Source organism: Crocodylus siamensis, chromosome 14 (genome assembly GCF_052110815.1).
Source record: "Crocodylus siamensis isolate JL-2025a chromosome 14, ASM5211081v1, whole genome shotgun sequence".
Taxonomy (NCBI): Eukaryota; Metazoa; Chordata; order Crocodylia; family Crocodylidae; genus Crocodylus; species Crocodylus siamensis.
The window spans coordinates 11900358-11925176 of record NC_143408.1 but is presented as its reverse complement, the minus strand read 5'-3'; the positions used below and the strand labels follow the sequence as shown (position 1 = coordinate 11925176).

Below are 24819 nucleotides of genomic sequence, written 5' to 3'. Positions count from 1 at the left end.
CCCTGGGTGGTGGCAGTTTTTACCCCAGGTTAGTGGGTGTGCTCCAGGAAGGGGGTCAGCCAGACGTGAGGTGCCCCCAGGGAGGCACTCAGAGCCTGGAAGTTGGTCTGGTGCAGTGAGGTGGGTGGCTCAATGCAGGAGCACCCCCTACTGGCCTGCCACACTCATCACTACAGCAACATAGCATCTTGTGTAGACATGCCCATTCAGAGTTAAGATAAATCCACTTAAGGTCACTTTAAGTCACCAAGGGGCTAACTAAATCAAACTGAGGCCACTGTAAGTCTGAATAGAAGCATCCATACAAGGGCTTAATGTAGTTTAATTAATCCACTTTAAATTCATCCCTTTAGTTAATTTAGAATAACTTTCTCAGAGCATTCATGTGACGACAAGCCCTTAGAGAGACATTGTGTACAGCTGGGATTCTTACAGGAACTGGCCATCCCTAACCATTACAGACTCTTAGACACAGCTGACCACCTAACAGACTGCAGCAGAGTGTATGGCAGGCATGGAGCCCTCAGTGAAGGCTTCTGTAAGCAGTGCTGGCAAGGTGCTGTGCAGGAGGGTTGTCGATTTGACAAACACCTCATCAGGGAGGAAAGGTGCAGTTACAGCTGAAGTTACAAAACCCCTATGGAACACTGTTGCTACCAGGGCATGTGCTTTTACATTTGCAGTTAAAAGGATGCCCATAAAGAGGATTCAAATTTTTCTATAGGGTCTGCAAGACTAATATCACCCACAGATTTCCTGAAGAAAATGATTCATGGTGCCCATAGCTCTGTACACACAGCTGAAAATATAGCCCCAACAGTCATTAGTTGAGAGTTCAGCTAGAAAGTGATTTGGGCAAGTCTGTTCTCATTTATTTAAAGCAAAATCTAGACCATTGTCTTTGTCATCATTTACCTGAATTCCAGTGCAACAGCAATATTCCCCACTGGTTCTGGCCCAATGTACTACAGTATTCCATCAATACAAGATGTCATGATTATAAGCAGCATGAAACAGCAACAACAAAACAAAAAAACCAACTCCTAAAAAGTGAGATGGAAGCCATTTTGCACAGAAGGCTGGCAGGTTAAGAACCACTACTCTTATCAGAAAATCCATACCTCAAGCTTCTGCAGTCTAAACAGTATCCCAGTGCCTCAGAAAATGATCTATAGGCTTTACAATGCAGATTACTGCCATGAGGCAGTGTGCATGTATGCACGTGTACACATGCGCACGTAAGTATGCATCCAACTGAGTAGCTCTGATGCCAGATGGACATGACACTTTAGGGGGAATTAAGCAAAATACAAAAAAAAGGTGGGAGACACTGCTTTCTTATAGACAATCTTTTCTAATCCTGCTGTTAAAATATCAGAGCTGGAGAAACAAACAGCGCTCAACTATCACCACCCGAATCGTTCTGTTACACAGAAATGTAGCAATACTGCCATCTAAAGGCCTGGGAATTTAACACTGCTTTTGCCTTTTCATTTTCTTGGGTAGTTAGCAGCTTTCTGGACTATTTCAAGTAGTGTTAGTATACTAACATGAAAAACTTTAATGCATAGGACCCACATGTACCCTTCATAAGACACCAATTGGGAAGCAACTTCAGAAGATTTACTTATGTAGGAAAGGCAATGCTTCGGGCTCAGGTTGAGGTATCAGCTGCAGCAAATTCTAAACATACCCTAGTGACCCTAGTGCAGAGAGGATTGTGTCGTTGAATGGGAGGGAGAACTCTTTCGTCTTTTTTTCTAAAATAAACAGTATGAGATCTACAAGTAAAGTAGCAGTGCCACCATTAGAGAGTTCTCATTAATATACTTTATTTACCTGAATCCAAGATGAGTTTAAACTCAAGATGACCCCTCAATAATTAGACTCTACACAGAAAATTATAAATGTTATAATTTTCCATGTATAGAATCAGATTAGTGGAAGGTCATCTTAAATTCATCTCCTCCATTCCCATTGTTGTGGTTGGGAAAGAAGTGATAGGAGTGAAAGGCCAGAACCCTGCCCCTTGCTCCCCATGCCTGCCCCTTTCCACCTGCCCCTCCATACCTGTGCCCGCCCACACTCCTTGCCCCCACCACTCTTCCCCTTCCCCCTGTGCCTTTATTTCCTTCCACTCCATGCTCACTCCTCCCTTACCTTCTGCTTCAGCTCTGTTTAGTCAGGGCAGCCAGCCACAGCATGGCCCCAGCCCAGCCCCAGGCAGGAAGAAGTAGTAGGACCTTCTGGCAGTTCAGGATCAGGGCTGGAGGGAATGGAGCCAGGGCTGGAGTTAAGGATGAAGGAGTCATTAGTATGGCAGGGTGCACGAGGATGCACTGGCGCAAGGGGCAGGAGATGGGTGTTCAGGCTTTATAGTTCACCCCTGTAGGTCTTCCCCACATTCCTGCTAGCTACATGCCCCCTCCCCCACTAAACTAGCTATTTCAACCTGGGGTAGGTGATGGCTCAGCTCTGGCTTTAGCCCAGGGTCCAGGGCAGCCCTCAGGGTGAAAGCCAGAGCTGAACCACTGCCTACCCCAGGCTCTTACTTAATTCAAAATGTGGCTGCTTTTCCCCCAGCTTAATTTGGGGTGGGGGGGAGGAGGCGAAACTCATCTTGGATTTGATGAAGAGCTGCTGGAACTTCAGTGTATTTTGCCATATCAGGAGCTACAACACCTGTGCTGGCCCCAGCAGTATAAAAAAGCTGCCCTGGTGAGCACCAAGGGTACTTGCCTTCCCAAGCTTCTGAGGCCCAACCAGTTGGCATCTGGGGACACTAGCCCCTTGTGCAAGCTGGACCGCTATAGCAGCCCTAACCTAGGGTGGCCCCTGAAACCTCCACCCACTGCAGCAGTCTGGCAGTGGGGGCTCCTGCCTGGCTGTGACCTGCTTCCACCTGTAACAACATCCTCCCCCTTGCTTCTGTGGCCCCATGTCTGTGCTCCTGCCAGACCCAGATGGGGACCACGCAGCCACCTGCGCGGTGGTACAGGCACTGTAGCAATGAGCCAGCTGCCAGTGGGCTGTGGCTACACAATCAGCTTTTGGGCAGCACTGCCGTCATACTTTCTGGGGTGTCTGCTCTGCCACCTAGCCCACTGATATGCAGCCTCAGGCAGGACCAGGCCAGCTCTTGCCATCACTTGTGACTCCAGCACTGCACATTGGAGCTGTGAAGACTCGGGCTAGAACAGAGCCTGGGTCCAGACCACTGCTGCAGCCTTGCCCTGTTCCTATTTGCTCTAGCAGGCTGAGGCAGTGTGCTGGGGCAGCAGGGCCATGGGGCAGCCATGGAGATGCTCTGTCTGGGTGCTAGAGCACCTCTCTGGAGGACTCAGCCTCCAGTTGCTTCAGGGCACACTTAAGGAGAGCACCCTGTGCTGCTTTCCCCCCCCCAATTATGTTGTTGTTTTTTTTAATACTGGGATTTCCCTGTATCAAAATTAGAGTCCACACTGCAAACATGTAGTGTGGGGAACAATTTTTCTTTCCCAGTGTGCCTCTTGTGGCTGTGATATATGGAATATACCTTTAAGGGGCCAGCAGTGAGACGGCCCAGTATCTCCCCCAATGCCCTGTGGGTGTGGTTTGTGGTGGTGGGTGGTTGTAGTTCTCCTTGCAAGCTGTGAGAATGTGGGTTGCTGAATCCTATTCCTAGGAAGGATAAAGCTTTCTTCAACAAAGGGAAGAGAGAGGACCCGGGCAACTATAGGCCCGTCAGTCTTACCTCAATCCTTGGGAAACTCTTTGAGAAGATCCTCAAGGAGCACATCTATGATAGGCCAGCTTCAGGGATGATGCTCAAGGGCAACCAGCACAGTTTCATTAGGGGCAGGTCATGTCAGACCAACCTGATTGCCTTTTATGATCAGGTCAAAGGCAATGAATGCAGGTGTTGCTGTGGATGTAGTCTTTCTAGACTTCAGCAAGGCCTTTGACACTGTCTCCCACGCCATCCTCATTAAAAAACTAAGCGACTGTGGCATTGATGCCTACACAGTCGGATTGCAGATTGGCTCAAGGGTCGTACTCAGAGGGTGGTGGTGGATGGGTCATATTCGACCTGGGGGGAAGTGGGCAGCGGAGTCCCCCAGGGCTCGGTCCTTGGGCCTGCGCTGTTCAATTTCTTCATGAGCGATTTGGACGACGGGGTGAAATGCAACCTGTTTAAATTCGCTGATGATACCAGAATTTGGGGTGAGGTAAGCACGCTAGTAGGGAGGGAAAGACTGTAACAAGACCTGGATAGGTTACATGGGTGGGCTAGCAAAAACAGGATGCATTTCAATACTGAGAAGTGCAGGGTGCTGCACTTAGGCAGTAGAAATCAGCAGCACACTTATAGAATGGGAAACTCCCTTCTTGAGAGCACGGAGGCAGAAAGGGATCTTGGAGCCATTGTTGTCTCCAAGATGAACATGGGCCGACAATGCGAGGTCACGGTTGGCAGGGCTAACCGCACCTTGAGATGCACCTGTGGATGCACGACAAGTAGAGCCAGGGAGGTGATCCTCCCCCTCTATGCGATGCTGGTCAGGCCACAGCTGGAGTACTGTGTCCAGTTCTGTGCACCCCATTTCAGGAGGAGTGTGGACAACATTGAAAGGGTCCAGCGGCGGGCCACATGCATGATCTGGGGACAACAAGGCAGACCCTACACTGAAAGACTGCGGGACCTAAACCTGTTCAGCCTTCACAAGAGAAGGCTGAGGGGGGACCTGGTGACCATCTATAAACTCACTAGGGGGAACCAGAAGGTTTTGGGGGAGACACTGTTCCTCCTAGCAGCCCCTGGCATGACAAGGAACAATGGACACAAATTATTAGAGAGTAGATTTAGATCAGACATCCGTAAGAACCACTTCACAGTTAGGGCAGCTAGAAGCTGGAACCAACTTCCTAGGGAAGTGGTGCTGGCTCCTACCCTGGGGATCTTTAAGAAGAGGCTTGATGACTACCTGGATGGACTCACTTGAGTCCAGTCTTTTCTCTCGCCCAGGCAGGGGGTCGGACTTGAAGATCTACAAGGGCCCTTCCGACCCTACTTCTATGATAGTTGTTTACCACCCCACCAGTTTCTGCTGAATGGTGATTTGAGGACAGAACCTGAAAGGTATGGAGGTCTGAGTGAGTATCCCATCCCTGGAACCCAATAGCATAAACACTATATGGTGTCAGAAGTGACCTGTTTCTTGGTGGAGTCACCAGCAGCCTGATTAAGGGGGCTACAGCATTATGACCACACAGCTGCATTCTTGTCACCTATGAGAGGGGGAGAAAGTAAGCATGCAAACAAGTTCAGGTTGGACACCAACATCCATCATGGCAAAAAGGATTAACTGCATTCCTACATGGTAAAAACCCCCAGCGGTAGTATCTACAGGAGAAACAGAAGACACTTAAAAAAGGATTACTCATCAGTACTGGCAGAACATGTTGACATACCTCAAGAGACGGCAGCAGAACAAACTTCAGAAGAATCAGACCACCAAGAGCAAGAGTTTCATCACATTCCAGAGAATCCACCAGTACCCACAGAGAAACCCGATGACACCACGCAAACTAAGGGTGGATGTGTGGTGAGATAGTCCTTGTACTTCACAGGCAATATAATGGGATAGCAGTAAAAGCTGGACCCCACTGGTAAGCCATGTGCTAGCAACCTCTGGCTCCACGATCCTGAAACGTTTAGTATTAAAGTAGCACCTGATGAACATTCAGGTATTTAAGAGGGAGCTCCCAGGGTAAAAGAGGGGGATGTGGTATACTGCAACCCAAGCCTCATAGATGGCATCTAGGTAACAATGCTTCTGGCCTACAGCTGGACCTAGCTTAGCCCTTGTTGTCAGGCCTCAGACATGCATGCATTCATACTGCCCTCCTCTCACTAGGGCCTCTCGTGCTCCACGCCCTCACAGGGTCTCTTTCACACATCAACAACTTATACCGCCTTGCTCCCTCTCAGAGCAGACCCTTTTGGCCACAGACTTTATCTAGTGCACACCTTGGATGAAAGATGTACCATCTTTTGGGCCTCTCTCATGACCCCCACTGGAGTAGTGGCCAGCCAATTACCTGATCAGGGCTAAGCTTGCCCTGGCCCCTCCCAGACCAACTGTACACAGACACATACATGCACACACGGGCTCCAAGCCCTGTGGTTTCCCCCCTCACTGGGGCTCTACATCTCTACTCCTTCACTAGGGGCCTACCCTTATCAGGGCTCCACATCTTCTACACTATCACTAGAGCTACAGGGCTTCCCTCCCTGGTGAGGGCTCAGGTAGCCATAGCCATGCCTGGCCCCAACTGCTACCTACAGTGATGCAGGGGCTAGGGGTTATTGAGGCACCCTGACCCACCTTCCACCAGGGTGATTACTGACCTGGTATTTTCCTGGAGGCTCCTACACCACTGGGAGCCCCACCAGGCCACCCACTCCCAGCAGGGTACAGTTTTAAGTCATGCCCAGAACCAAGAGCCTCTTGCTCCTACCTGTAGGTTTTCTCATACAGCAACTTAGCCAGGCAACATTTCCTACCCAGCTGCTAGCAGCAAACTGCTCTGTTTATATAGGCAGCCATGGTTCTAAAATGGCCACAACAATCAAGGAACTGCTGGCTGATTGACTTTGCCTTTAAAGTTGCAGGACCAACAGTGCCCTGCCATATTCTATATACCTCTAGGTAGCAGGTGGCTCGTGAGTGCTGCAATGCTGGGTCACATGGTGTGTCCCACAGGAGCATGGAGGGCTCCCCAGCACACTCAGCAGCAGACCCAGAAGTGGATCAGAAGCACTTCCGGCCCCCCTAGCTCAGCAACTGGTGCCTCCTGGGTCTGGGGGGAGGTACCCAGGGTCCCTCTGCAGTCAATCACTGACCCAGGAGGGTGCAGGGGAGCCCCCCTAGTGCACTCCCTAGCAGACCTGGAAGTGGTCCACTTCCAGTCCACTTCCAGGTTTCCCTCTGAGCATGTGGAGGGCCCCCCTGCATTCCTGTGGGATGCTCCATGAGCTCCAGCATAACAGCATTCACAAGCTCTGCTGGTACCTCGAGTTACGTTGAAAAAATAAAAGCTGTGTCTATATCTGAATTGCTGATTCTCCAAATCAGCATCGAATCTTGAGATTCGACTGAATCAAATCGGGGCAGTGGTCCGAATCAATTAATCAAATCACTGTACCTGATTCAGGCTGCATCTGAATCAAATAGGGCCTGCTTTGCACACCACTACTGTTTACCACCCCACTGGTCACTGCTGAATTGTGACTCAAGGACAGAACCCCAAAGGTATGGAAGTCTGAGTGAGTACCCCATCCATCCCTGGAACCCAATGGCATAGAGTAAATACTATAGTGGCATCTCAGACTGCTTTGAGATGCTGTATCAGGCACATGCTCACTTGTCTGGATGCAGCCAAATAAGCAATTGGTCCAGTCAAGAAGAAAACAGGTCTACTGAAAGACTTAAACAGACATGGCATTACTGATAAACACAAACAACTCAAATATTGGATTGAGAACTTAAGGGATTCTATACTCCAGTGAGATGAAATCAAACATGAAGAGCTTGAACCAGTTCAAAGTTATGAACAGGGATCCGTGTTTTCTGTTTCCCATGGAAAAATGGAGAAAACCACAAATTTCCCTTTTTTATCAGGTAAAACCCGGATTTTCGCTTTTAGCAGAGAAACCCACATATTTCCCCCTTTTGCAAAGAACTCCGCAGATGGCAGAGTTCCAGCCTGCAAGAGCTCATTACAAAAGAGCGGGGAAACCCCAAGCCCTGCTGGGAGGGGAAAGGAGAGGGGGAAGGGAAGGGCCTGATGATCTCACTTACCAGGGGTTTGCCTCAGGCTCACTTGCCTTCCTTGAACCTGTAAAGTAAGTGCGGCTGGGGGGGTGCAGGGCAGGGCTGGCAGCGAAATTGGCTCAAAGCTGAGGGAGCAGGGAGTGTTGGGGGAAGACATGGAGTGCCTGCCAGCTTGGCAGACACTCCATGTGGGGCTTTCCCCAAAACCTCCCACCCCCTCAGCCCGTGCAGGTGGGGACAGAAAGGGGCACACCATTTCCCTGGTGTGTTCCCATTGCTTCTTACCTTGGAAGGGGGAGGGGTGCTCCAGGTGCCCCTGTCCCATATGGCACATCACAGGGTTTCCCCAACCCCCACCTCAACTTGGTCTGTGCCCACTGCCAGGAGCAGGGCTGGGGGGTGAGGGCAGCGGTGCCCCTCTGTAGGCTGCACATGCCTGCCCAGCCAGGAGGCAGAGTGGGGCTCGCACATGGTGGCCACTACCACACCGCCACTGCCACATCCTGCACTGTTTGCCCACAGCCAGACACGGGCAAGAGGTGTGGCAGAGGCTGCCACCGCACCTCACCACTGCTCACATGTGGCAGCTGCCACAGCACCACCACATCCCGCGCTGCTTGCCTATGCCCCGCTGCAGGAAATCAGTGTGGGGTGTGGCAGCAGTGATGGCAGCCAACGCGTGCCACCGGCCCCGTGCAGCACACTGCGGTACCCCCACACCCCCCACCTCAGCTCAGTCTGTGCCCACTCCCAGGAACAGGGTGGGTGGGGGAAGGCAGCAGTGCCTCTCTGCAGGCCATACACACCCACCCAGCCAGGTAAGAGCGGGGGCTCGCATGCAGCAGCCACCACACCACCACCACTGCCCCCCCGTCCCATGCTACTTGCCAGCACCCAGCCATGGGCAAGTGGTATGGTGGCAGCTGCCACCACCACCACCCCAGTACTGCCGGTGGCTGCCACCACACCACACCTCCACTGCCATGCCACCACCTCACTGCTACCACCACTGTGGCATGCATTCGTATTTTAAGGAAAGTGGGAAGAAGAAAATGTTCCAGGTAAATGCACAGTAGATGGAGGAACATGAGGAGTGGTTCATCTGTTTTCAGAAATGAGAAAGGTGGGGGAGAGAGAATTGGGTAGTTGAAAAATTAGGAGGAGGAGCAGTTTATGGGAATGAGTGCAGGGTGGATTTGATTTGGCCACATCTACTCCACCCCGACAATGATGAAGACATGATGTCCTGTGCCATCTCTCTGAGGCCCTGCACAGCCGTTCTTGTCATGCCAGCCCTAGCCATGGCCTGGGAATATGGCATGGGCTGTGTACGTGCCAACTACTTGGGCCCCCAACTGGACCCAGGAGGAGGTAGGCAACATGCTGAGGCAGCATGTCTGGGGCAGTGCTGACATGCTGGGACAGCTCATGTGGGGTGGGCACCCAAATGCCCATATTTATGAGACCCTGTGAGATGGCATGCAGGAGCAAAAGCACTCTCAGTCAATGTGGCCGTGCCGCATAAAGGTTCAGGTCTTATGGATGGCTGGGACCAACTACAATCATCAGTCTGGTGGTCATGCCCATAACACCATAGCCTTTATGCAGGACCTGACCCAGATTTTGGTGCCCTGGGACACAGGCTGCACCCCTGCGAGTGTCACCAGCAGAGGCAGCCTGCACAAGCCCCTGCTCCATTCTGAATCTCAGGCCTTCAGCACTTCACCTCACCCTCCTCCCCACCTACTGCATCCACTGGCAACTCAGGGAGCCCTGGCCAGTGGCTGCCTCATCCTTGGCACAGCCCCAAACCCCACCGCTCAGAGTGGCCAGCAATGACATTGCTGGCCAACAGCAGAGCCAGCTCCTCCTGGGTGGGGGAGGGGGAAGGGGTGGCCCTGGCTGGGCACTGGCTCACCACACACTGTGGTCCATGGACACTGGGTACAGCCACTCACCCTTGCCAATGGGGAGGCCTTCACTGAGCCACCAGCCTTGCCAGCCATAGACATGTAGTAAGTCCCACACTGGGCGGAGGGCCCTGCTAGTCCCTGTCCCCATTTCCAGGTCCTTCCCCTGCCCCGGTCTCTGCCCCCACTCCCTGCCTGGCCCATCCACACTACCCTGGCTCCAGGTCCATCCCTGTCTCCCCCTCCCCCCACAGCAAACAAAGACATGGCACACAGTTCAGAACTTTATTCAGCAGCCCGTGTCCCCACAGCTGGGCAGTCATGAGCCTCTCACACCCAAAGGAAGGCATCAATGCCAGTGATGATGTCCTCCTTGGCAGTGGGGGGTAGGTATGTGTAGTTCTGCCACAGATAGCCCTCCAGGTGGTGGCAGATATTGCAGGGCAGCCCAGAGTTGCCTCCCATATACTGTCATAGCTTGAGGTCCCAAACTAGAAGCACCAGGAGGTTCAGTAGCAGAGTGTAGTGAGTCAGGCACCCCTCAGCCTACACAAACAGCTCATGGTACATCACCTGGGGCACACACAGCAGGAGCACGCTTGGGGCGCACTGCCAGTACAGGGTGGGGCCAGTCCTGGGGCACCTCCCTGAAGTAGCCCCTAGCGAGGATGGCAGGGGCTCAGTCAGCCTTTTGCCCCAGCTGCCTTGGAGTCCCACACACCCTGAGCCTGGGTGCCATGGGCTGGGCAGAACAACAGTAGAGTGGGTGGTCTGCAAGGGGAGAATGGGGAGCAGGGTCTGCAGCTGCAGCAGCAGGTGCTGCCAGCAGCCTGGCTTAGCCCACCCTGGGAAGAGGGCAGGGAAGGAAGGCTGCCTGCAGCCAGCACCCACTGGCCCACCACCCCCACAGGAGTAAGCAGGGATGGGGGACTTGGCTGGTGGCTGAGTGGGCCCAAGTCTGCCCAGCGAGCTTACCATTGTCCCTGGGCACCCATGCACAGCTGACCCCTGATCTGAGGTTGGGCAACACATGGCCCTTGGTGCAGAGCATCTTATCCCTGAAATGTCACCAACTCTCACAAAAGGCTTCTGTCTCTCATTTCTACAGGGCCAACGTCTGTATGCAGGTGACAGCCCATCATTCCCAATGGGGATGCAGGTTTTGGGTCACTGCCATCCAGCACTAAAGCCATCTAGCTGCACCAGAGATGCACCCTGGATAGGACCATCCTGCTCCAGTGGCTGGTGGTGGTGGTAGAGGGGCAGGAGGTGTGGGAGCAGGCCTGGTGGGTGGAGGATATCATCTGGGAGATGGTGTAGGACCAGGCGCAGTGGGATCACTGGGCGTGGATGGAAGCCCTGGAGGAGGAGTGCATTGAGCTGCTCCAGCAGCAGGTGACCCTCCACGCCCGGAAACTGAAGGCCAAGGACACCAACCACTGGACCCTGTGGTCACATCCATGCCCCCACCCATGGCCCCACAGGACCTCCTGTGTGCTGGACCCCTGGCTGGGCCCCTACTCCAGACTTACTGCTAACCATCTGACCTAGCCCAGTCACTCTCCCCTGCACCATGCACCTGAGGGCTCAGACATGCCTCACAGGGATGCTATGGTTGCACTGGGGCAGACAGAGGGGGAGCCACCCTAGGTATGGAATGGCACTCCATGGGGAGTGCCATCCCAGGTGGCTGCAGCACAAGGCCACCATCCTCTGGGGTCACTACAGCCCCCAGACCTGTGGGGGAACAGCCCAAGGTTGGGGTGCTGGGCATCTGCTCCCAGGCTCTGCCCCCTAGACCTCCCCCATGGCCCCCCACTCTGGGGTCATAGTTTTCATAGACATTAGGGCTGGAAGGGACCTTGGAAGATCTCTGTGTCCAGCCCCATGCCCCAGGGACAGGAAGTCAGCTAGGGTCATCATTTCGAAGTGCTTAGGGTTGGAATGGACCTAAACAGATCATCATGTCCACCCCCTTGCCCTGGGCAGGAAAGGGTGCCGGGATCATATAATCCCAGCCAAATATGTGTCCAGCCTTCTCTTGAAGACCCCCAAGGTAGGAGAGAACACCACCTCCCTTGGGAGTCCATTCCAGAGCCTGGCAACCCTAACTGTAATGTCTCCTGATGTCCAGCCTGAACCTTCTCTCTAACAATTTACTAGGCCATTATTCCTAGTAACCCCAGGTGGCACCTGGGGGAACAAAGCCTACCCCAATTCTTGCTGGTCCCCCCTGGTGAGTTTGTAAACAGCCACCAGATCCCCTCTCAGTCTTCTCTTGTGGAGGCTGAATAGATTCAGGCCCTTTAGCCTCTCTTCGTAGGGCCTTCCCCACTGCCCCTTGACCATGCAAATAGCCCTCTTCTAGACCCTCTAAATGCTAGCCACATCCTTCTTGTAGTGTGGCACCCAGAACTGGATGCAGTATTCCAACTGTGGCCTGACCAATGAAGGGAAGGATCATCTCTGTGGACCTGCTTGTGATGCATCTGTTGATGCACGACAGGGTGCAGTTAGCCTTACTGACCACTGTCCCTTACTGACCACTTCCTCTCATTGGCTGCTTATGCTCATCCTGGAGTCAACAATGACTCCAAGATCCCTTTTTGCCACTGTGTTGACAAGAAGGGTGTTTCCTAACCTATAGGTGTGTTGGTGGTTCCTTCTCCCTGGATGCAGTACCTTGCACATGTCCACATTGAATTCCATCCTAATCTCATCCACCCACTTCTGTAATTTGTCTAGATCTAGCTGGATTCTGTCCCTCCCCTCCAGAGTGCCCACCTCGCCCCACAACTTCGGGTCATCAGAGAATTTGGACAGCATGCATTCCACACCCACATCCAGATTGCAGATAAAGATGTTGAACAGTACAGGCCCCAGGACCGAGCTCTGCGGGACTCCACTGTCCACCTCCCTTCAGGTTGAAAATGACCCATCCACACTCTCTGGGTGTGACCACCTAGCCAGTTTGCCACCCATATGACTGTGTAGGTATCTATGCCGCAGTCACCAAGTTTTTTTAAGAGAATGCAGTGGGAAACCATGTGAAAGACCTTCTTAAAGTCCAGGGAGATGACATGCACCCCGATACCCTCATCCAGGGACTTTGTGACCTGATCATAAAAAGAAATCAGGTTAGTCAGGGAACTTTTGGAGGAGCTGGAGTCAGGGAATGTCTCCTTGCTAAAAGGGAGGCGTACACCCATTGGAAAGAAGGGAACATCACCAGGGATAACTATACTGCAGTCACTCGGGGATGTAGGGAGGCAGTCAGGAAGGCCAAGGCAGAGATGGAATTAGGGCTAGCTTCCCGGATTAAGGATAATAAGAAGTCCTTCTTCAAATACATAGGGGGTAACAAGAAGGTTCCAGGTAATGTGGGGCCCCTGCAGGACGCGTTGGGGAATTTGGTCGTCACACGAGACGACAAAGCTAACACGTTTAACGATTTCTTTGCCTCCGTCTTCTTAAGTAGGGACCAGAACAGTCACCTCCCTGCTGGGCCCCCCTCGGGCCCCAGGGGAGGCATACCTGGGCCAAGGGTTAGTAAGGAACTAGTTAGGGAACTTCTGGAGGGACTGGACATATTCAAGTCAGCCGGTCCAGACGATCTCCACCCTAGAGTTCTAAAGGAATTGGCTGAGGTCATTGCAGGACCCCAGCACAGCTTTATGAGCACTCGTGGTGCTCTGGTGTGGTGCTGGAGGACTGGAAGAGGGCCAACGTGGTTCCCATCTTCAAAAAGGGGAGGAAGGAGGACCTGGGAAACTATAGGCCAGTTAGTCTTACCTCGATCCTAGGTAAGCTGTTTGAGAAAATTATTCTGGCACACATCCACAAGGGGCCTGCAGGGGACAGCATGCTTAGGGGCAACCAACACGGGTTCATCAGTGGCAGGTCCTGTCAGACCAACCTGGTGGCCTTTTACGATCAGATCACCAAATCATTAGATGCAGGGGTAGCAGTGGACATAGCCTTCCTGGACTTCCGGAAGGCTTTCGACGCTGTCTCTCACCCCATTCTCATTAAGAAACTAGGGGACTGTGGTGTCGACGCCCATACAGTCAAACGGGTCGCCAACTGGCTGGAGGGCCACACCCAGAGGGTGGTGGTGGATGGGTCCTTCTCAACCTGGAAAGACATGGGCAGTGGGGTTCCGCAGGGCTCGGTCCTCGGGCCCGCACTGTTCAACATCTTCATCAGTGATTTGGATGAGGGGGTAAAAAGCACCCTGTTCAAATTTGCTGATGACACTAAGATGTGGGGGGACGTGGGCACACTAGAAGGAAGCAACAGGCTACAATCGGACCTAGACAGTTTACAAGGGTGGGCGGATGAGAATAGGAAGGGATTCAACACAGCCAAGTGCAAAGTGACGCAACTCGGAAGGAACAACCGGCACCATACCTACAGGTTGGGGGCACCATACCTACAGGTTGGGGAACTCCCCTCTTGTCGGCACAGAGGCGGAAAAGGATCTTGGAGCCATCATTGACTCCAAGATGAACATGGGCCGGCAGTGTGGGGAGGCAGTCAGGAAGGCCAACCATACCTTGTCATGCATCCACAGATGCACCTCAAGCAGGTCCAAAGAGGTGATCCTCCCCCTCTATGCGGCACTGGTCAGGCCACAGTTGGAGTACTGTGTCCAGTTCTGGGCACCGCACTTCAAGAGGAATGTGGACAGCATGGAGGGGGTCCAGAGGAGGGCCACTTGCATGATCAGGGGACAGCAGGACAGGCTCTATGAGAGGCTGCGGGACCTGAACCTGTTCAGCCTCCAAAAGAGAAGGCTGAGGGGGGATCTAGTGCCCTGTTATAAACTAGTCAGGGGGGATCAGCAGGCATTGGGGGAGTCCCCGTTTCCCCAAGCACCGCCAGGAGTGACCAGGAATAACGGTCACAAGCTGGCAAAGGGTAGATTTAGGCTTGGTATCAGGAGGTGCTACTTCACCGTCAGAGCAGCTAGGATCTGGAACCAACTTCCAAGAGAAGTGGTGCTGGCTCCTACTCTGGGGGTTTTCAAGAGGAGGTTAGACAAATACCTTGCTGGGGTCATTTGACCCCAGTCCTCTTTCCTGCCATGCAGGGGGTCGGACTAGATGATCTACTCAGGTCCCTTCTGACCCTAGAAACTATGAAACTATGAAACTATAGTCAGGCAGGACTTGCCTTCAGTGAACCCATGTTGGTTGCCTCTGAGCATTATCTCCCCTGCTGGGCCCTTGCAGATGTGCTCTTTGATAAGTTTCTCAAAGGTCTTCCCACTGACCGAGGTAAGATTGACTGGCCTGTAATTGTTGGGGTCCTCTTTTTTCCCCTTCTTGTAAATGGGGACCACATTGGCCCTTTTGCAATCTTCTGGTACCTGACCAGTGCCCCAAGAGTGCTCATAGAGTCGTGCCAGGGGCCCCGCTACGATCCCCGCCAATTCCCTCAGCACCCTCAGGTGAAGAGCATCTGGACCTACCGATTTAAATACATCCAACCCCTCCAAAAGTTCCCTAACTAGGTCATCCCTGACCCTAGGCATGGCGGTGCCTCCTCTGGGTCCGCCCACAATTCTAGTGGGGGAAATGTCCCAGTCCCTGATCAGGAATATGGAGGCAAAGAATTCATTAAAGAGGTCAGCTTTTTCATTTGCCACAATCACCAGATTGCAAAACCTATACTGTAGGGGCCCCATGCTACCCAATGTCTTCTTACTTCCTATATATTTGAAAAAGGACTTTTTATTATCCTTAATTCTGGTCACTAACCCTAGCTTCATCTCAGCCTTGGCCTTCCTAACAGCCTCCCTGCAGTCCCAGACAAGAGAGGTGTAATCTTCCTTGGTGATAGCCCCTTGCTTCCAGTTTGTACACCATCTTTTTTGCCCTCAGGCATCCCTGGATGCCTTTGCTGAGCCATGGGGGCTTCTTAGCACTCCTGCTCCCCTTGGTGTGCATTGGGACTCCCTTTGAGCTCGGAGGATCATCTCCTTGAGGAACAACCACCCATCTTGGACTCCCATCTCATTGAAGCTGTAGCTTACAGAAATCAGCCCTCTTGAAGTCAAGGACCTCTGCCTTGCTGCTTGCTTTCACCACCCTGCACTGGATAGTAAATTCCAACAGGCGATGGCCACTGTCACCCAGGTGGTCAAATACCCACAGACCCCTTACCAGGTTGTCGCCTGTAGCAAGGACCAAGTCCAAGAAGGCATTTCCCCTGGTGGGACTATGCACCTCCTGGGTTAGGTGAAGGTCCTGTATCCCAGCTAGGAACCTACTGGAGTGGTCGGACCTAGCTGACTGCTCCTCCCAGCAGATGTCTGGGTAGTTTAGGTCACCCATGACAACCATATCCCTTGACTTTACAGCCTCCATAAGCTGACCTGAGAATTCCAGGTCCAGCTCATCCCCCTGGTGAGGCGGTCTATAAGAGACATCCACTATCAAATCCCTTTCCCCACACCCCCTTGCGTTCTTACCCAAAGCGCCTCAGTTTGCCCCATCTCCGACCCCATCCTGGTCATTGAGGACACTTACTGCTCTTTGACACATAGACCCCCCCCCATTTCCCCCCTTTGTCTCGCCTATACAGTCTGTATCCCTGAATGTTCACTGCCCAGTCATGGGTAGAATCCCACCAGGTTTCTATGAGCCCCACTAGGTCTGGGTTTTTCCCTAGCTAGCAGGAGGGTGAATTCCTCCTGCTTATTCCCCATGCTTTGAGCACTTGTGTAGAGGCATTTGAAGCCTCCTGTAGGTGCCTCAAATGTAAGTGTAGATCAAGGCATTCTTTATCCCTCTCATTACTGTTCTACACAGAGATGGTTTTTTCCACCTCAGTGGAGGATAAAGTACAAGATCCAGAAAGTTACCTTCTTTTGGCAGTCCCAGCAGGAACGCTTGGTGAGAGAGGTGCTATATAGGACACAGTGGTGTGAGGGATAGTGTTTTCCAGATATATTTTTGGTTATCTTTGCAAAATATATGAACTTTTATTGCACCTTGTATGTTTGTCTGGTCAAAGGATGGTCTCAGTCAAGTGGAATGTACAAGGAGAGATCATGAGGAGTGACATTTTTAAGACCAATTTGTTGAAAAAGCACAGATTTCAAATGGCTGATGGCCCACCAGATCCTTCCAGTCCAGCAGCTACAGAGGCCCCAGGGACTAGATAGTAGTGTGATGGAGTGCCCAAAGGCCAACTATCGAGAGGAAGAATTAGAGGAATACCTTCTCAGAATGTCATATTATAAAAATGGTATGGACCAGAGTAGGACGCTTTCCTGAGATTACTGATGGGGATATGGGCTGTAACACAAGAGAAGGTGCTGCGAGATGAGCTCCCATAAACCGGAAAATTGCGTGCAAGAAAAGGACAGAAATTGAACATTTGTTTTAAAGATGCGATTTGGAAATCAAGGGAAGTGATTGTGTATAGTTACGCTGAGCTACCAGTTAAAGACATTCTAAACAGGGCTGAATAAGTTAAACCTGTGCTATGCAAGAGAACAAGAATCAGGAGGCAAAAACTGGAAAGTGAGTGGCAGAGGGCCTGCGGGCAGTTCCATGAATGTTGTGCAAAATGTTGAATGTACACAACTCAGGGCGGTTTTTTTCCTTGTGCACGGTATTAATGGACATGGTTTTGTGCTCTTCAGTTTGTTTGTTTTTTGCGTTTTCTGGGTTTTCTTGTTTTTTGTTTTCTTTTATTGTTTTATTTTGCTTTGTTTCAACCCCTATGTTTGAATAATAGTGTGTTAAATGAGATTTAGGGTGAGGAAATTATACATCTTTTTGGTCCACTTGGTGGAAGTGGGAAAAGTGTCTTAATGTTAAATGTAATAGATCATTGGATTTAGTGGGAAGTTTCTGTTAAAAAAAGAAATATATATTATTTTGATATTTCTATAAGTTTTTTTTTTTAAATTCTGTCTCCCTGCTCCTGTATTCTGATCATAGATCTGAACACCTGTCGCTGGCCCTGCTCACACTTCATCCTCTACCTGTTTCATGACTCAGATTATTTGAAACTCGGCTCTCCCAGGTACCTGTCCCAGCTTGCTCCCTGACCTTGATCGGCCTGTCATTTGAGCCTCGATTTGGACTCTGACCTTCTGGCTTTGACTCAGCTACCCCTCAGCCCTCTGGCTATTGGGGCACACACTAACCATTTGTCAGACTGCGTAAGCCTTGGTGCATGACACTAGACTAGGACTATAGCAGAATCTTAGTAAGGAGGGAGAGTCTATTGAGGAGAATGAGGGCAAGGATCTTCCCAGCTATAGATAGGAGCGCAATACCACAATAATTGCTGCAACCACTCTATCTCCTTTCTTTAATATGACATTTTGGCATTTCAGGTGACTGGAATTCTGTCCATGTTTCCAGATTTTCAGAATAACAATATGTGGTTTTCATCTGCTTCAAGGTCTCTTGATAAATTGGTGCATCTGGGGTGTTGTAGAATGGTTTTGATGGTATTATCTTTGAGAATCTGAGTTCAGAAGTCCTTGAAAGTGGTCCTGCCACTATGCAATGATGGTGATGCCATCTCTAAAGAGTGTTACTCCATCTCTGGACCACGGAGGAATGGCTTCTTGTTTGCCTGGCCCATAGATAGCTTCGGTTACACTGAAGAAGCTATGCATGTCATAGCTGTTGGCAAACTTTTGCATCTCTTTCGCTTTGTCCTCCCACTTTTGCTCTCAAATCTTCCTCTGGGTGTTGGCTTTAATATAGCTTATTTCTGTTTGGAGTTGATGTCATTCTGCCAAGTTTTAAAGGCTCTCTCTCTTTTTTCTATCAGTGAGAGCTTGAATTTCCCAATCTCTCTCATCAAACCAGTTCTGACGTTCCTTGGTGAAGAAGTCTAGAGATTCTTTGCATGCTTCATGGAGTGGCTCAAGAAAGGCACCCCCAATGATCAATGGTGTCAAGATTATCAGGGAAAACAGATTTCTCACTGAGGCATGGAGTTTATTGCTTTTAGAAGGATCTGTCAAGCGCTTGATATTGAAGCTCTTTCTTAATTTGTTTACATCACTCTAGTGCGATACAAATGGACATGACATACAATATCACACAATGATCCACTTAGCAATCATCTGTGCTCATCATGGCTCTAGTAACAAATAAGTTGTGATGGTCCCAAGTATGCATTATAACATAATCAATCAGGTGCCAGTGTTTCAAATGGGTATGCATTCAGGATGTCATCCATTTGGTGCTTTGGTGAAACAGAGTTCCTCATGACTGTATCACATTCTGAGCCTTTGTCCAGGACAATTCCATTTGAGTTGACATTCCCTCAACACTTTCTTCCCAAGTGTTCAGAGTCCCTTCCCACTGTAGCATTAAAATTGCCAAGAAGAATTATTTTATCTTCTTTGGAGACAGATGACAGGACTTGATCAAGTTTTAAAGTAGAATTCTTTTTTTGTTTCATCATCTGCATCAAAGGTCTGGGCATATGTACTGATGGATCATAGGAAAATAGGGCTTGAATGGATCTCACAAAGTTAGAGAACAGTCCCCTGTTCAAGACAGGCTCATCCCTGATTAAACCAACCTAGCCAAGGGTCTATCAAACCTGCTCATGAACATTTTCAGGGATGGAGATTCTACAACTTCTCTATGTACCCTGTTCCATCCTTGAGTACCCTCATAGCCAGAAAGTTCCTCCTAAACTAAACCTAAATTTCCCCTGCTACAGCTTGAGGCTATTTGTCCTAGTTCTGTCCCCTGTTGTCACAGAGAAGAGCCCATGTCTATCCTCTCTATAATCATCCCTTGGGTACTTGAAGACTTTTTTCTCTTCTACAGACTAAATAACCCTAGCCCCTTTAGCTTTTCAGTGTAAGCTATGCTTCCTAGATCTCTAATAATTTTATAGCTCTCTACTGGACTCTTTCCAATGTGTTCATATCCTTCTTGAAGTATGGGGCCCTGAACTGGACATACTACTCCAAGTAAGGTCTCAACAGTGTGGAAGAATCACTTCCCTTGATTTTCAGTAACCCAGAATAATATTGCTTTTTTTTTTTTCCCCCAACAAGAGCACTCTTGGCTTATGTCTACTATAACCCCCAGATCCCTCTCTTCATTATTGCAGTCTAGCTACTCATTCCTCAGTCTGTATTTGTGCATGTCCTTGCTGAATCTCATCTGATGTACTGTGGACCATTTCTCCAGTCTATTCAAATCATTCTGGATCTTAGCCCTGCCCTCTGGAGTATCTGCATCTCCACCCAACTTGGTGTCAGCTGCAAATGCGATAGGTGTGCACTCAATCCTATCATACAAAGAACTGGCTGGATCATTGCACTCAACCAGTAATGTAGCCACCTTATAATACCTTCATCCCTTTAGGCTGTGTTTCCTTAGCTTAATGAGAATGCAATGGGAGACTTTGTCAAAAGACTTGCTAAAGCAAGGGTATATCATATTATTACTTTTCTCCCATTCACAGAACCTGTTACCTTATTACAAAAGGAAATTTAAGTTGGTCAGATATGACTTGCTCTTAGTGAATCAATGCTGCATGTTCTTAATCACCTTGCTCTATCAGCTTCACAGTTGATTCCTTGAGAACCTGCTCCATGGCCTTTTCATGTACTGAGATTGGGTTGACTAGTGTGTAGTTCCCCAGATCCTCCTTTTTCCCTTTCTTAAAGATGGGCACTATATTTGCCTCTTTCAATCATACAGGACCTCACTAGACCTCTGTGAATTCTCAAAAAAGATAGATAATGGGTCTAAAATACCACAGCAAATTCTTTTAGTACCTTAGGGTACATCCTATCCAACCCTCCCACCTTGAAAGCATCTAGCTTCTGTTATTAATTCCTATTCTGTTCTTCCACTGTTCTAGGCTGTTTTTGTCTTTCCTGCTAACTGAGCTCATCAGTTGAGGGTTCCATTGTGCAACAGGCTGCACAGACCCTGATACGATGGGATGATGCATATGGTAGGCCTCACTGGAGTGTTAATCTACCTATTACTTAGTGCCTATACAAACCACACAAAGGCTCTGCTAAATCACTGATCCAGGCCTCACTTGGAATGGAACTTAATATTATGACGTATGGCCTCTATAGGGCATTATCACAAGGTAAATGTATAGATAGTGACTGATAAGACTGTATAGGAAACCTAAATAAGGATAATCTGGAAAATCTTGTAGGTCATTCAAAAGATGCCCAGGTTTAGGTTGTTGAACCTCAAAAGGGAGTGCAACGAAAAGTCTTTTGCCCTAGCAGTAGCCATACAACATGCCTTTATTCATTAGGGGTGTGAGAAATGGGCCATGTTCGATTCATATTCAGCCTGAATCAGTGACAGTGATTCAGATCATTGCGCCCAATTCAATTGGGCCAAATCCAAATCTGAAGATTCGATGCTGATTCAGAGAAGCAGCGATTCAGTCATAGACATAGCTTTAAATGCTTTTTCTATATACCTCAAGGTACCAGGCGCGGCTTGTGAACACTGAGATGCTAGGGCAGATGGAGCATCCTGCAGAAGTATAGAGGGGCCCCCCGCATGCTTGGCAGCAGACCCAGAAGTGGACCGGAAGTACTTCTGGTCCACTTCTAGGTCCCCCCTTCCCCGAGTGTGGTGGGCCCCCCCCCGCCAGCTTGGTGATCAGTCGCAGGGGGACTCTAGGTGCCCCCCCAGACCCAGGAGGCACTGGTCACCAAGCTGGGGAGTAATAGGGGGCTCCCCAGTGGACCAGAAGTGCTTCTGGTCCCTCCCAGGTCTGCTGCCAAGTGCACTGGGGACCCCCCCCATACTCCTGTGGGATGCTCCATCTGCTCCACCATCACAGCATTCATGAGCCGCCTGATACCCTGAGGTACGCAGAAAAAACATTTAAAGCTGTGTCTATGTCCGAATTGCCGAATCTTTCCGAATTGATTCAGAGGGTTCTGATTCGATTAAGACATATTAAAGGGTCTCCTCATTAGATTTGGATTCAGAGATTCAGCCACTGAATCGGGTTGAATCTCTGCCGAATCAAATCAGGGACCAAAGCTTTGCACAGCCCTATTATTCATGCTCTGTGCTGAGTCCATAGAGGATTCTGTGCACTTCCAACTCCTCTCTGCCAAATAATTTGTCACATACTTCACGAGGGGGGGAGAAGCACCCACCCAGAAGGCAGCGCCCAGGACTCACCAAGCTCATCAGTTGAGGGTTCCATTGTGCAACAGGCTACACAGAACCTGACAGGCTGGGTTGAAAGACAGCATGTGGACATGTGGATCATAAAACTTATTATTGTAGTAGTTTCTTTCTCTTTCAAGTATTTGTCAACATGCACACTCCCAGCATGGCTGACTCCAAAGAACTACTCAGACTTCACTCTTTTCTGAGAAAAGGAAACTCACTATATTGCTGAGACCCATCCCATACCCATGCTGTACAAGCAGTTCCAAGAATTATGCCTTTCTTCACTGAGGTTCAAAGAAAATTATGGAAGCAGAATTGCTTCAGCTAGGTTGCGGTCTGCATAGTTAGCCATGCAGAATCCTACCCTATCCTGCACAGCACTTTCAGAGAAGTCAGGAAGGCATGAAAGTCAGAAAGGCATGAAAGAATTGGTGCTGTCAGCAGCAGCACCAATTCTCCTGGTACTGGGTGCAGGCTGCACTCAGCAACAGTCCCAGCCAGCAATAGCAGCCTCCTCTGATCTGGCAGGCAGATTAGGGGCCCACCCGCACCCCCAGGAGGAGTCTGGCAGAGCCCAGCAGCCCTCCCAGGGGTGCTAGCTCCCAGAACTCCCTGCTGGATCACAGGAGGCTGCCACTGCTGGCAAGTGACAGTTTTGCTTGTCAGCATCTTGAGGTGGTTTCCCAGAAACCCCTTCACCTATTCTCCTTGAAACTTGGCAGGCTTCAAGCACTCAGAAGGGGCTACCATCCCTGCAAGTTTCATCCGAATCAGGCTAGAAATTAAAAAGTTATAGGCAGTTTCATGCTTCCCCATTGTAGCCCATGGGCAAAACATCAAAACAGCATCGATCAGCGAAATAGCTTCAACCAAACGAAATAGAACAGTGCTTTCAAAACTAAACGAAACTCAAAACACAACACTGTTCCATTGAAACAGAAGCCGAAGCAGAAGGGTGCTGTTTCACACAGCCTTACAGCTCAACAACACCCTAACACTAAGAGGTAAATTAGATAATGGAGGCAATGGTTCCACAGGTTCCCAGAATAAGGTGGAAGAGATTACACTTCCTAGTTTGGTGATGTAGAACAGGGGTTTCAAACTCACCTGGGGCCCAGGCCCATGGTGCTTCTTGCAGGCTGGCTCCAACCTGGGGTCTGAGAGCTGGGCTCCTATAGCTGCAGCGGTTGCAGCAGCACAGGATCTGGCAAGGGAAGGAGCACTGCTGGGTCTGGGGACCACAGCAGCCACACAAAGTCTAGTAGAGGTAGCAGGATCTGGCAGTAGTGGTAGGGATACAGGGTTTGGTGAGTGTGGCAGGGCACTGTTGGTGCCTGCCACTTTAAGGACTCAGCCAAGCAGCCAGCAGGCCGCCTATATAAACAGCACAGTTCACTGCTGGCAGGCAAGCAGTAACATTGCCTGGGCGCAAGGCTGCTTGGAACATCCTGGAGGTAAGGGCAGGAGCTGTAGGGGATGGCTTGGAGGCTCCTGGTCCTGGGCATGACCTAAAACTGCACCCTGCCAGGAGCGGGTGGCCTAGTGGGGCTCCCAGTGGCACAGGAGCCCCCAGAAAATGTCTGGCTTACCACCCTGGTGAAAAGCATGTTGGGGTGCCTGAATAACCCCAGCCCTCACAACAATGGTTACCCCTTTGTAGGGTCCAGAAGGCAGACCCAGGAGTGAGAGTGAGGCTACACTCAGAAGCCTGACTTGAAATCCCTTGACTGGTCAATGCTGCGGCCAGGATCAGAAGGGTCGAAGGGTCAGGGGCCCACTGCGAGGGATGCCCAGAGCTGAGGGCCTGGGGTTCCTACTGGCCTGGAGATGAGGTCAGGGCCAGTGTAGCCAAAGGTCCCAGGAGGACCACATGCGTAAGGGAGAAAAGCTCAGGGAGCTAGGTAGCCTAGAATGAAGGCAGAGTAGGCCACCTGAGTGGAGGGATCCAGGTGGGGTCCAGACTGGAGGATTCTGGGGCCCAGAGTAGGGCCAGTGACATTAACAACTGTGGATGCCATCTGTGAGGCTTGGGCTGTGGTGTAGGGGAAGAATGGAGCCACAGATAGCACCCCCTGGCATCGGGGCAAGAAATGGGCAGCCTCCTGCCTAATTAACATCCTAATTAAATATTATCAAGGCATGGCAGGAGAAGGCAGGCAGTTGGCCCAGAACAGGTGGGCAGGGCATTGGTAGATCAGCCCCGAGAAGGCCCCCCACTACAGTGGGGCATGGTCAGTTCAGGGTCCAGCAGTGGCCGTGCCCAGCACTGGCCAAGGGCCCAAATTCCAGTGCTCTCTGGTAGCCCAGTGGGAAACCTTAAAAGGTTTCAGCCCGCATGCTGTATGCTTGACACCCACAACATAATAATGTAGTGGTATTTGTCCATCATGATCACTGTCCTTCACTGTGATGCATGAATGCCTAGCATATATTTTCATGCCACTTTGAGTACGCTCATGTGACATGAATACCAAGGTCAATTTAGCAATTCTAGGATGGAAATCATCAAACCCCTGCCCCCCCCACATTTGAAAATGTTAAGGTTTTTAAGTTTTACTTCCACTTTAGTCACTATAACTTGAATTATCCTACCACTGCTGCATTTGTTTCCATTTTCCATCCTGTTTTTCCCCCTTTACCTTTATTACTGCTTTATTCTTCAGAGTTATTTGTACTTATAATAAATATATATCACAGTGAATTATATTTCCAAAATGCATTGTACTCTTATTGAGACCCATTGTGGAAGCTTCTCAGTAGTTAATCTGCCATTTATTTTATTAGATTTATATTCCACCATATGATATGCATTTTAAGTACAGCACATAAAAAGGAGACATTTATGTTTTTGATCTTATCAGTATCCAGCTATGAGTGTTGCATCTCTATGATCTGCTAACTTCTGTAATATTTACAAGATAAAAG

At 50.1% G+C, this 24819-nt stretch overlaps 1 protein-coding gene across 7 annotated transcripts in view; it reads right to left on the bottom strand.

Annotated features, from left to right (window-relative positions):
* The window catches only part of NDUFA11 (NADH:ubiquinone oxidoreductase subunit A11), a 73518-nt gene that overhangs the window by 42446 nt on the left and 6253 nt on the right, over positions 1 to 24819 (bottom strand). The window contains exons 5-6 of one of the 7 annotated variants that reach the window (XM_090027801.1): positions 23002 to 23098; positions 18045 to 19068 (exon numbers count right to left, since the gene is read on the bottom strand). The exons of 3 other annotated variants lie outside the window; for them this stretch is intronic. In XM_090027801.1, the coding sequence (XP_089883927.1) occupies positions 19031 to 19068; positions 23002 to 23098 (135 nt within the window). In that variant the 3' untranslated portion in view covers positions 18045 to 19030. Of the gene's footprint in view, positions 1 to 18044; positions 19069 to 19161; positions 19198 to 22888; positions 23099 to 24819 lie in introns of those variants that run through there. 3 more of the 7 variants (XM_090027803.1, XM_090027806.1, XM_090027800.1) reach the window with 3 other exon arrangements.